Source organism: Culicoides brevitarsis, chromosome 1 (genome assembly GCF_036172545.1).
Source record: "Culicoides brevitarsis isolate CSIRO-B50_1 chromosome 1, AGI_CSIRO_Cbre_v1, whole genome shotgun sequence".
NCBI classification, from domain to species: domain Eukaryota; kingdom Metazoa; phylum Arthropoda; class Insecta; order Diptera; family Ceratopogonidae; genus Culicoides; species Culicoides brevitarsis.
Window position 1 is genome coordinate 38,815,936 of NC_087085.1, and position 12,248 is coordinate 38,828,183.

General features: G+C 25.2%; 1 protein-coding gene across 4 annotated transcripts; it reads left to right on the forward strand.

Annotated features, from left to right (window-relative positions):
- Positions 1-1,182: 1,182 nt before the first annotated feature.
- On the forward strand, positions 1,183-11,394 carry LOC134838183 (bifunctional 3'-phosphoadenosine 5'-phosphosulfate synthase). Of its 4 annotated transcripts, none has more exons than XM_063853658.1 (4): positions 1,183-1,565; positions 8,025-9,080; positions 10,152-10,730; positions 10,788-11,394. In XM_063853658.1, exons 1-4 carry the CDS (start codon positions 1,437-1,439, stop codon positions 10,989-10,991), a joined length of 1,968 nt encoding a protein of 655 aa, XP_063709728.1. In that variant the 5' UTR covers positions 1,183-1,436; the 3' UTR covers positions 10,992-11,394. The 4 variants fall into 4 exon arrangements, with proteins under 4 accessions (XP_063709728.1, XP_063709729.1, XP_063709727.1 ...); XM_063853659.1 differs by lacking the exon at positions 1,183-1,565 and adding an exon at positions 2,547-2,631; XM_063853657.1 differs by lacking the exon at positions 1,183-1,565 and adding an exon at positions 4,986-5,126.
- Positions 11,395-12,248: the final 854 nt, after the last annotated feature.

Sequence of the window (12,248 nt, forward strand, 5' to 3'; positions counted from 1 at the left end):
TCAGAAATAAATATAAATGAAATAAAGTCACTTCTTGAGTATCAAATACTGAAATGGCATTCAATATCAAATCAATGAGCTAAAAAAATAAATGCAAACTAACAGAAACTAAGAGCATCTGAAATGGAATACTTGAATAATGACGAGCTCAATTTCAAAGCCAACATAAATTTTGCAAAGAAGAAAATCGCAAAAAAGTACATTTTCTACAATGAATGAGAAGAAACATTTTCTAATTTTTTCAAATCTGAACTTAAACAAAGATACTAAACTTACTTTCTACTAAACGTTAAATCAATTAAAGATTTCTTTCTTAACGTTGCAATGATGGCAAACGAGAAATTTTTCAAGGAGATGCAACTGATGTGTAATAAAGCATAATTTTCGAAAGACAAATACTCAAATTCAGGAGAAATGCTGAAACCCTTTTACGTTAAATATTTTTTTATAATTTTTTTTTTCAAGTATAAGCCTTGACATAAATGCTCTAATAAATCCTTTAATTCTTAAAAAAAAGATCAAATATCCTGAAAAATAAAGATTTTTGAAAACTCAAACCTATAAATCGCAAGAAAAAATCTAAAGCTATGAAATCCAACTTTTTTCTGATATTTTCACGTTTCTAAGTGTTTCTGAGAAATTTAAGCTTAATAAGTTATTTTCACTAATCTGCGTAGATTACGATTTTTGGCGCCTCTTTCGATACTTGCTTCTAATTAAAATCATTTCTATCCTTGTTTCGAGTTCAAATCATCAATAGTAATTTCGTTTCTTTATCAAGCATTTTCTTCATTCGAGTCATGAAATAAACTCCTTTGGATGTTTTCTTTATTTTTCCAAGTTTTTACTTTTCCTTAAAATCGTTAGAAAAAAATTTTAGATTAAAAAAAATCTCCCATTAGAAACATTAAACTTTTTATAGAACTTACCTCAAATTAACGGTTCGATTCTTCCAACAACTTTACCTCTTTAAAAATCTTTGGCAACCCGTACTTTCAACGTCATTTGCATTAGGACTCTAATTTTGACACTTGTCTCATCAGCTGATTTTACTCCATCTATAAAAGTCGTATCTCCCACGATTTTTAAATGGAAATTTGTCTTTTTTTCCGGAAAAACAACATTCACTATACTTCTCTATAGATATGTACTATGCATAAAAAATAGTATACTACCAACTCGTAGAACTTTGTTGCTGTGTGAGTTCTTCATAAAAAATTTCTGCAGTGTGTCAAACGAAGAAAATTCCTCACGGAAATGAAAAACTTGTGAAAAAAAAGTTATTTGTGTTAAATTAAATTCCTCATTGATAAGAAGTTCTGTTCCCCTTTTTTGATTTAAATCAAAACTAAAAAGAAGAAAAAAATAGTTTCAAGAATTTTTTGCAACAAAAATCAAATCAAAAAAGTGCAAAATTTTAAATAAATCAAAAAATAATGGGCGACTCAGCAGAACAAAATCCAAAAGCAAGTTCAAGCTCGAGCTATAACGATGCAAAAGTCGATGGATTATCATCATCGGGCACAACAACTGCCGATAAGATTGTCCACAAGCGACAAAAAACTGTAAGTTGTTCCACTTTTTCCATGTAAATTTTTTGTTTATTTAGTCTTTTTTTTACAATTAAACAAAAAAAAATATTTTGTGTAAATAAATGATCATCAGAGAAATCAACTTTTTCTGCTTCAACTGATAATGAAGATGAAGCAAAAAAAAATTAAGAGGAACTTTTAAAGAGGAATGTTTAACATATGTTCAAAAATGTTGTGATTTTTGCGAGAAACGTTCAGTTTACGAGTGATTAGCGAAAGAGATACGCCGCCGTTTGTCAGACGTCATTCATAAAAAAAAATATTTAGTTCAATTTTAAGTGACGTGTACCAAACATCAGTCCATTAATGCACTTTTTGTGTGGTAGTAATTGACTTTTAATGATAGATTTTTTTTATGCAACATTGTTGCGCGAAGAGTTTTTGGAGTGATAGTGAAAAATTGGAGAAATGGGTCAACGATTTTTTTTATTTTGATAATTTTAATCATTTTTTAAAAATAAATTTAAAAAAATAAAAAAAAAAAACTGAAAAAAATTAAAATAAAAAAAAAAATTAGAATTTTTAAATAAATTCAATATTTTTTTAATTTTTAAATTTTTATGAAAATTGGCTTAAAATTTTTTTTTAATTTTTAATTAATATTTTTATTTAATTTTGTTTTTACTTTTAATTTTTTTTCGTAAATTTTGTGGATTAAAAATTAATTTTTTTTCTATTTAATGAAAATATGATAAGAAATCAGATTTTTTTTTAAATAAATGATTCAAAATGTTTTTTTAGGTGATATTCAATTAGACTAAATTTTTTAGAAAAAACAAAATTAAAACACAAGAAAAACTAAAATTCCATCTGAACAAATTAAAAAACAAAAAATTCAAGGTTTCGTCTTCTAATTCTTACAAACTACATGTTCTTAATACTTGCGACACATTTCGACGTGCTGTTTTCATCAACGTAGTTTAGTTCTGTTTCAACTGTTCGTCAGAAATAAACTTTCAACAAGAACAAAAAAAACTCCTGAACAATGTTCTTCAACGAAGACAATTTTTACGTGAAAAGACGTAAAACTCAGAAATACGTAAGTGCTTCTTCTCCTTTTTGTCCTACTTTTTTTTCATTATTTACAAAATGTACCGAAAAAATGTCGGTAAAGTGAAATATAAACAGAAACAACGAAAGATCATTGACCGTAAGCCAAGTGATAAGAGTAATGATGATTAAAATTATTGCCAAACGTGAGATGTGCCGAATACGTCGAACTAGTTGAGTTGTAATGAGACTTCAAGTGTGCTGTGTTTTTAAATATTTTTACGATTTATCGAGTTATTTAGCGATAAATTAACAAAAAAAATATATTTTAAAAAAATTTGCATTTTTTAAAAATTAATTTAGATAAAAAAAAAATAATTTATTGAACAAAAAAAAATTAACGTTGACATTTTTCTTTAACAAAGATAAAACAAAAAAAAATAACAAAAAAATATTTCGCTTAGAAACAACTTTAAAAAAAAAGAACAACAGATTAACCAAACTTTCGTTTTAATGACTTTCAAAGTTTTTATTTAAGGCTCGTCATAAACTTCTTATCTTGAAAGATTTGCAAAAAAAATTAAAAATAATTTATCTTGAAAGAACAAAGATAAGTCAGAAATTAGAAAAAAATTGAAATCGTGTCAAGGTACGACAATTCGTGCTACAAAGCATTATTGTTGAATTTATTTTGTATAAATAATTAAAAATATTTGCAGTTGCATTTTTTTTTTTTGCATAAATTGCACTTTCAATTTTTGCGTTTGCACGATTAACGAAGATATTTGTACGAAAAAATGTAAACATAAAGTATTTTGTAATCGAGAACGTGATTCTAAGGCGTTTTGAAAACGAAAACAAGGAAATGAATTGTCAATTTTTTTTTTGTATAACTGACAACAATTAAAATTGCTTTGATAAAATTACATTTTTTTATTTTTTAAAATGTTTTTATAATTAATTTATTATTTAATTTAATTGTTTGTTTTTTAATTAAATTATTTAATTTAATTGTTTAAATTAAAAAAAAAATAAATAAAAAAAATAAATCAAATTATTAAAAAAAAATATTTTGTACTCCGTGTGATATGCAATAAGCTTTACATAAATTTTATTATTTTATTTTTTTATAATTTACGTTTTTATTCCATTTTTATTTCATAATTTTTTATTCACAGAAACCTACTGAAAGGTAATCCCAAAATATTACAAAAAACGGTTAAAAAATTTTTTAAAGCTAAATTTGAGTTATTTCATGTCATAATATGTATAGATTTTCACTAAAGTCTAATTTAATGAAAAAAATTAAAAATTTAATTATTTTAAAAAATTCAATTTTTTGTTGTTCATTATATTGTTGTTAAATATAAATATTTAGAGAGATAAAAATTTTCTGCGTCATGTCTAGCAGGTTGCATTTTGAGCCATTTACAAAGTTCATAGATAATAAAAATTAATCCAATTATCTAAATGATAACATTTTGCAGACATTTTTCAATGGAATCTACTTTATTTTTATTTAGTTGAAAATGTGACTCACTGAGATTAATTGATTTTAAAATTTTATTAAAATAATTAAATTAAAATAAATTAATTAAATTAAATTAAATTAAATTAATTAAAATAAATAAATTTAAAAAAAAATTAAAAAAATTAATAAATGAATTAAATTAAATAAAATATTTTAAAAATACAAAAATTAAAAATTTTGTAAAAAAAAATTAAAAAAAAATTATTTTTTTTATTAAAAATAAAATCCGTAATAATTTCCGATAATTATTAAAATTTTCTACATAAATAATTAATTTTTTAAATATTTACATTATAAATAAAATTAAACGATCAGCTGAATAATCTTTCATACTGACCTACAGACACTTAATTCCATGTAAAAAAAAATAAATTGAACGTCTCTTACAACGACGAGAAAATTTTACTCTATAGATACGCATCATTTAATGAATGAATGGAGTGGAAGTGACAATCAACGTTTGTCGTTGCTCGTCGTATGGGAGAGAAAAAACAACTTTTTAAAGCAATATCAAAAGATTTCATAAACATACACAAATCACAGTGCGTCAGTTGAGTTGCGAACGTTGAAAAAGAAAGTCGTTTAATAGAAAAAAAATAAAAATTATTTTTTAGTAAAGTTATAAAACAAATTTTAAAAATAAAGAATTATCAACAAAAATTCTGAAAAATAAAAAAAAAATTAAAAATCTAAACTCAACTCATTAAATGTAGCAGTGAAAGTGACACAGAATTCGTGCTAAAAAACTTGATTTTTTTATGTAGTTTCGACAGTTCGTTATGAATTATACTTTGAACTAAAAAAAAAATTATTTAAAAAAAAAGTTAATTTTTTATTTAAAGTGAAATTCAATAAAAAAAAAATCAATCGCAATGTTCGTGAAACGTAGAAAATTATCAAATTTTAATAATAATGACACACTAAACAATCCCAACTACGAAACTCCCAATTTGAATGGCGTAAAGCGATTTTGCCTGCAGCACAAAAATTGCAATGGATTGACATCGGAACAGGTAAAAAAAATTGTTGGAACGTTATGCAACAATGACAGTTACTAATAACACACGAAATATTATTGGAGACTGCGATGAAAGTTTAAAGGCGTGGAAAAGGATTAAAATGCGATAATTTTTTTTATTGAGTAACATTTTTAAAAAATAATTAGAAGAAAAAATTGGATTTCCGCTTATCTAATTATTAGTTAATTTTTTGAAAAAAAAAGTGTGCCTACTGCTGTTACATCAGCTCGTTTGATACAATCGTCGCGTCGTTGACCCATGACTAATATACATAATTTTATTTTTTTTCTGAATGTTTTTTTTTTGTATGAGAGAAGATATGATTTCAAGTGTGAAATTTTAACATTTTTAATATTTTTTTACTGTTTAAAAATTTTTGTTAAAAATATTTAATTTTTTTTCTAAAATTTTATATTAAATTTTTAAAATAATTATTAATTTTAAATTAAGATTAAATTTAAAATATATTAAAAATAAATTAAAATTAAAATATATTAAATTAAATTTACAAAAAATTAATTAATTATTAATATAAATTAATTATTTTTCAAATTAAATGTTGAATTATTTCAATTAATTTAAATAATTATTATTAATAAATTAAATTTTAAAAAAATTTAATTTTTAAAGGTAAAGTTGAATTTTTTTGTGAAGTTTTTTTTTTGATTTAATTAATTAAATAATTTAATAAAATTGAAAAAAAATATTTTAATAAATTTTAAATAAAAATTTTAAATATTTTGATCAAAAAAAAAAGCAAAAAAAAATTTTATGAAAAAAAATCCGTTAAGATAATATGAGAAATATTAATAGTTTTTTTTTTTTAAATATGAGAAAATTTTAAAAAGAAAGCTGATGCAATATGTTAAATTATTTCGCACGCATTTTTTTGCTATTCAAGACATTAGACTTGATTTTGAAAATATTTTGACCCAAATACGGAACAAAAATTTATAAATAGCGACATTATTGGTATTATTTTATTTAAAATTTTTTTTTTTTAGAAATTTAGTTTTAAAAAATTTTATTTTGATATTTTTATTTAAATATTACTTTTTAAAAAATTTATTTAAAAATACTTTTATCTCACTTTCAAAGCAAATCTATCCATTGACCTCCATTTTACATTCTCTTATAATGCATCGAGAGGTCAATCAGTTCAACCACTCTCCAAACAATGCAACTTCATAAACTCCAAAGTATGTCAACAATGCGGTTTGATGCAGTTTCGCGACTTTTTAATAAATTAATTAAAAATTAAACATCCACAAAACATCTTCAGACATAAATAAATGAATAAAACCAACGAATTAAATAAAAATCCAGTTCATTTGTCTCAACATTATTAATAAGTCATCGACACACAATTTTTGCGTGACGTAACATCCCGAGACAAAAAATTACGACTTTCTTTTTCACCGATCATTTTTTTGTGATTTTAATTTATTTCCTCTTTCGTTTTGTGGTGCGGCGGTTTGGATGTTGATATGATCTGCATATTTTGCAGCAACGTAAAATTATGAAGAAAACTCGTTTTTAATTGTCTCACGTGGATGGAGACACCTGGTATTAGATGAATTACTATCGCAGTGGATTACCTAGTTTCACTTTTAATAAGCGTAATTTAGATAACAAATAAATCTCAAATTATGAAAACAAGAAAAAATTATCTACATTTTTTTTGGGTAGTTAGTTATCTAATCAGTCGGGAGCGAAGTCTGTGTTTAGAAGAATAGATTTTTTATTTTAATTTATTTTTCTTTTTAAAAATTTTTTAATTAATTTATTTTAATTTAAAATTTAATTGAATTTGAAAATTATATTTAAAATAAATTTTAAAAAATTAAAAGGTGAAAATTAATATTTTTTAAATAAAATTTTCAGTGTATAAAAATTTCGTCGTTATTTTTTTATGATTACATTTATTTCAATTTCAGTAAAAAAATATTTAAAAAAATAAAAATTACCAATAATTATTTTTAAAGCTAAAAAAAATTAACTCACAATTAAAATTCATTTAATTATTCTATTTTTCTTAAAAAATTATTTAAAAAAATATATACATATTTATTTTGTAATAATTATTTTTTTTAAATTTTATTTTAATTATTTATTTATTAATTTTAATTTTTTAATAATTATTTTTTTTTAATTTGAAATTAATAATTTATTTAAATTTTTATTTTATTTTATTATTTAAACTTTTATTTATTTATTTTAAAATTTTCTATGGGCTTTCTGATTTTTTTATGATTTTATTTTTTAAAGTTCAAAAAAAAATATATTTTAAAATATATTAATTTTAAATAATTTATAAAAAATAATTAAATAAATAAAATATAATTAAATTAAAAAAAATAATTAAATTTTAAAAAAATAATTTTTTTTAAAATTTATCGATTTTTTAGGTATTTTTCATTATGTATTTTTTGTAAATATTTTTTTTTATTTTTTTTTTAATTGCTCATTAAAGAAATTTTTAACCTTTTGACTTGAAAGTCAAAACATATCTTTCAAAAAAAAAAAAAAATAAATAAATAAACAAAAAATTAACAAAAAAATTTGTTCCCATTAATTTTCAAATTTTTTTGGCATGTAAAGAAACATTTTAAACAAACATGTCAAAATCTAAAGCTTTCTGATAGTAACAATCACAAGCAGGAACAAAAACCTTATCACAATTATTATTTCAATTATTATGGAGTGAGTGAGTGAGTGCTTCATTATCGTACTTTTTGTCGTCTGATATGTTCAGTTCGTCATTAGATGTTGTCTTGTAACGTTCATAATGAGTATCAATCGAAGTCGTTATTACTCGCAAGGTCACAAAATCGAAGTAAAATTTTCTTTTCAACTTTTTTAACAGAAAAATCAATTTTTTTGTCTTTTCAGTGTTTACAAGTGGCAACAAACGTAACGGAACAAAAGCACCATGTCACACGTGAGATGCGCGGTCGAAATTTGGGTCTTTGTCGCGGTTTTCGCGGATGCACAATTTGGCTCACAGGTTTAAGTGGCGCCGGAAAAACCTCCATTGCCTTCGAGTTGGAAGCACATTTGGTCGCTCGTGGAATTCCTGCTTACGGACTCGACGGCGACAACATTCGTACGGGTTTAAATAAAAATTTGGGATTCAGTCAAGTGGATCGTGAGGAAAATATTCGTCGTGTTGCTGAAGTTGCGAAACTTTTTGCCGATTCCGGCGTTATTTGTATCTGTTCGTTCGTGTCGCCGTTCGCCGAGGATCGCGATATGGCGCGAAAAATCCACAAAGATGCCGACTTGAAGTTTTTCGAGATTTTCGTCAATACGCCGCTGAGTGTTTGTGAGTCGCGCGACGTCAAAGGTCTGTACAAGAAGGCACGCGAAGGCGCAATTCAGGGATTTACGGGTGTTACGCAAGCCTACGAGGCGCCCGAACATCCCGACTTGAAGGTAGAAACGGAAAATTTGTCCATCAAGGAGTCGACGGCGAAACTGCTGGATTTGCTCGTGAAAAATAACATTATTCCGGATTTTGTGCGCGAAGAGGCGCCAATTGTGGAACTTTTTGTGCCGACACATCGCAAACAGGCAGCGATGGAAGAGGCGAAAACACTGCCTTCGTTAAACATATCGAATGTCGAGCTGCAATGGCTGCAAGTGCTTGCCGAGGGATGGGCGCAACCGTTGAAAGGCTTTATGCGGGAACACGAATACCTTCAAGTGCTGCATTTTAATTGTTTGATCAACGAAACGGAGAACATTCGGGACAATATGTCGGTGCCAATTGTACTTTCGGCATCGGAAGCTGACAAAAAACGTCTCGAAGGGTACAGCTCGATTGCGCTTTATCACAACAACGAGCCTGTGGCAATTATGCGGAAACCGGAATTTTTCTTTCAGCGCAAAGAGGAGCGTTGTAGTCGACAATTTGGCACAAATAACGGAAATCATCCTTATATCAAGGTGAGTTTTAAGCTAAATTTTTTTTTTAAATTAAAAATAAAATATTTTTAAAAATTAATCTTCGTGTTAGGAAATTTGTTCAATTAATTAATTTTTAATTAAAATTAAATTAAAATTAAATTGATAAAAATATCATTTGGCTCAATTTTTTCAAAAAAAATTATTTTTATTTTTGCAAAAATAATATTTAAATTATTTTTTTAATTAATTTTTAATATTTTTTAAATTTTTTAATTTTGACTAAAAAAAATTAAAAAAATATTATTTTTTAAAATTTAAAAAAAAATTTTTTTTTTTTATTAATTCATTAATTAATTATTTAATTTAAATTAAAAAAATAAAAAAAAATATTTTGACTAAAAAATTAAAAAAAAATAATTTTTTAATTGTTACAAAAAAAAATATATTTTTTTATTATTTCATTAATTAATTATTAATTTAAATTAAAATAATCAAAAAATTATTTTTATAAATTTTGACTTTAATTTTATTTTTAAAAAATAATTATTTTGTAAAGTTTTGACTTTAAAAATTAAAAAAAATTATTTTTTTCATTTTTACAAAAAAACATTTTTTTTATTATTTTAACAATTAATTAATTAAAATTAAAATAGTAAAAATAAATATTTTTATAAATTTCGACTTAAAAAACTAAAAAAAAATAATTTTTTTAATTTTTACAAAAAAAAAATATTTTTTTATTAATTAATTAATTTAAATTAAAATAATAAAAAAATATTTTTATAAATTTTAACTTTATTTTTAAAAAATAATTATTTTGCAAAATTTTTTCTTAAAAAATTGAAAAATTACCTAATTAATTTTTTTCTTTTTTAAATTAAAAAACAAATACATTTTATTTATAAAAAATCAAGTTAATTATTTAATTCAAGTTAAAATTTAAATTATTTATTTTGAAATTAAATTCTATTTAATTTAAAATTGAAAAAAAAGGTCTTAAAATTGCCTTATCATGATATCTTATCTCAAAATCATTCTTAAAAATTGCAATTAATTTTATCAGGAAATGCAAACAAACTCACTCAAAACCGTTTCTCTGTAATTTTCCAGATGATTCACGAATCAGGTGCTTTTCTCGTGGGCGGCGACTTGGAAGTGCTCGATCGTGTGCGATACAATGACGGTCTCGACAACTACCGTTTGACGCCAAACGAAATCCGTTTCCGACTGAAAGCCATGAAAGCCGATGCCGTCTTCGCATTCCAGCTTCGCAATCCAATCCACAACGGGCACGCGCTCCTCATGCAGGATTGTCGTCGTCAATTGCTCGAACGCGGCTTCCAAAATCCCGTTTTGTTGCTTCACCCGCTCGGCGGATGGACCAAAGACGACGACGTCCCGTTGCCGGTTCGCATGGCGCAACATCAAGCAGTTTTGGATGCGGGCGTTCTGGATCGCGAGACAACTTTGCTCGCAATTTTCCCGTCGCCAATGATGTATGCGGGTCCGACGGAGGTGCAATGGCACGCAAAAGCCCGCATGAATGCCGGAGCGAATTTCTACATTGTGGGACGAGATCCCGCGGGAATGCCGCATCCCGACAAGTCACTTTATCCCGATGGAAATTTGTATGAAGACACGCATGGCGCGAAAGTTCTTTCCATGGCACCGGGATTGGATAGTTTGGAGGTAAAAAATTATTTTTTTTAAAGAAATTTCGGGAAATTTAATCAAATTTTCTTTTAGATCATCCCATTCCGCGTCGCAGCATACGACAAAAAGGCATCTCGCATGGCGTTCTTCGAACCGAGTCGCAAGGAAGACTTTGAATTTATATCAGGCACAAAAATGCGCGGATTCGCCCGCAACGGAGAACTTCCGCCAACTGGCTTCATGGAACCAAAAGCGTGGAAAATTCTCTCAGAGTACTACCAATCGTTGAAAAAATAGTTTTAAATAATTCCGAAAGGCGAAAATGATATCATTCCGTTCCTAGATTAAGAAATTTCTTCGTAAGCCACAATTTCCGACGACGAGCAACTAATTTAAATAGCAAGCCAGTATTTAGAAAAACAAAATAAATAAATTCAAGGGCCTGGAAAATAATTAGAAAAAAAAATAAATTTAGAAATTGTTACATTTTTACCTAAATATGGAGAGCACAATAGACAGAGCATGTCGAAAAAGGTTAATTAATTTAAAATTTTAAAATATATTTAAATGTTTTGTAAATTTTGTTGAAATTTTTTGTGAAAGATTGTGTACTTTAAACATTAATTGTAATTTTTATTAGTTTTAAGCACTTCTTAGAGTTATATTTGGACTGTTTTATTGAGAGAAATAAAATTTATGATGGTGCAAAAAATGTCTTTTAAATTAAAATTTCAAAAAGCTAAAAAAAATTAAAAATTTTTAAAATTAGAAATGTATTCATATTCGATGGATTTTCAATTTTTAATCAATTTTAAGCCTAAAATTGACTTGATTAAAAATTAAGGCCATTCCAAATTTTTTTCGATGTTTTTGTCATAAATAACTTTTTTTAAAATGGGGGGGGGGCAAAATAAAAAAAAAGTTTTGAAATACTTTTTCATACAAAATGACAAAATTTTAACAATTTTTGATCATTAAGCGTGTTCCAAAACCGTTTTCTGTTTCGCATATTTTCTGTTTTCGCTTGAAAAAAAATCCATGGGGGATGGGGGATATAGAAATTTTAAGTAGATTTTCGTTTTTAGTGCTACTTAGTATGGAAAAGTAATAAAATTGTTCAATTTTGAGTTATTTTCTATGATATTGTTATAAAATTAGCGTTTTGACTTAATTTTTCTTTTCCAAAAATTATTTTGAAAAATTTTTCTAAAAAAATAATCTAATCTAAAAAAGTTTTCAAAATGGCTTTGACACAGTTTTTGACACAGTTTTTTTGCTCTTGATTTAGTTTTCAAATAAAAACTGTGTCAAAGAAAAAATTTTTTTTTTCAGTTTCAATTTTTTGGCAGTTTTGAGTTATAAAATGATTAAAAATGATAAATTAGAGCCCTCTGACAAATTTTTATCCATTTGGAGCAAGATTTGACAAAAATTGCTTTGACACAGTTTTTGACACAGTTTTTTAGCTCTTGATTTAGTTTTTAAAACAAAACTGTGTCAAAGAAAAAATTTTTTTTCAGTTTCAATTTTTTGGCAGTTTTGAGTTATAAAATG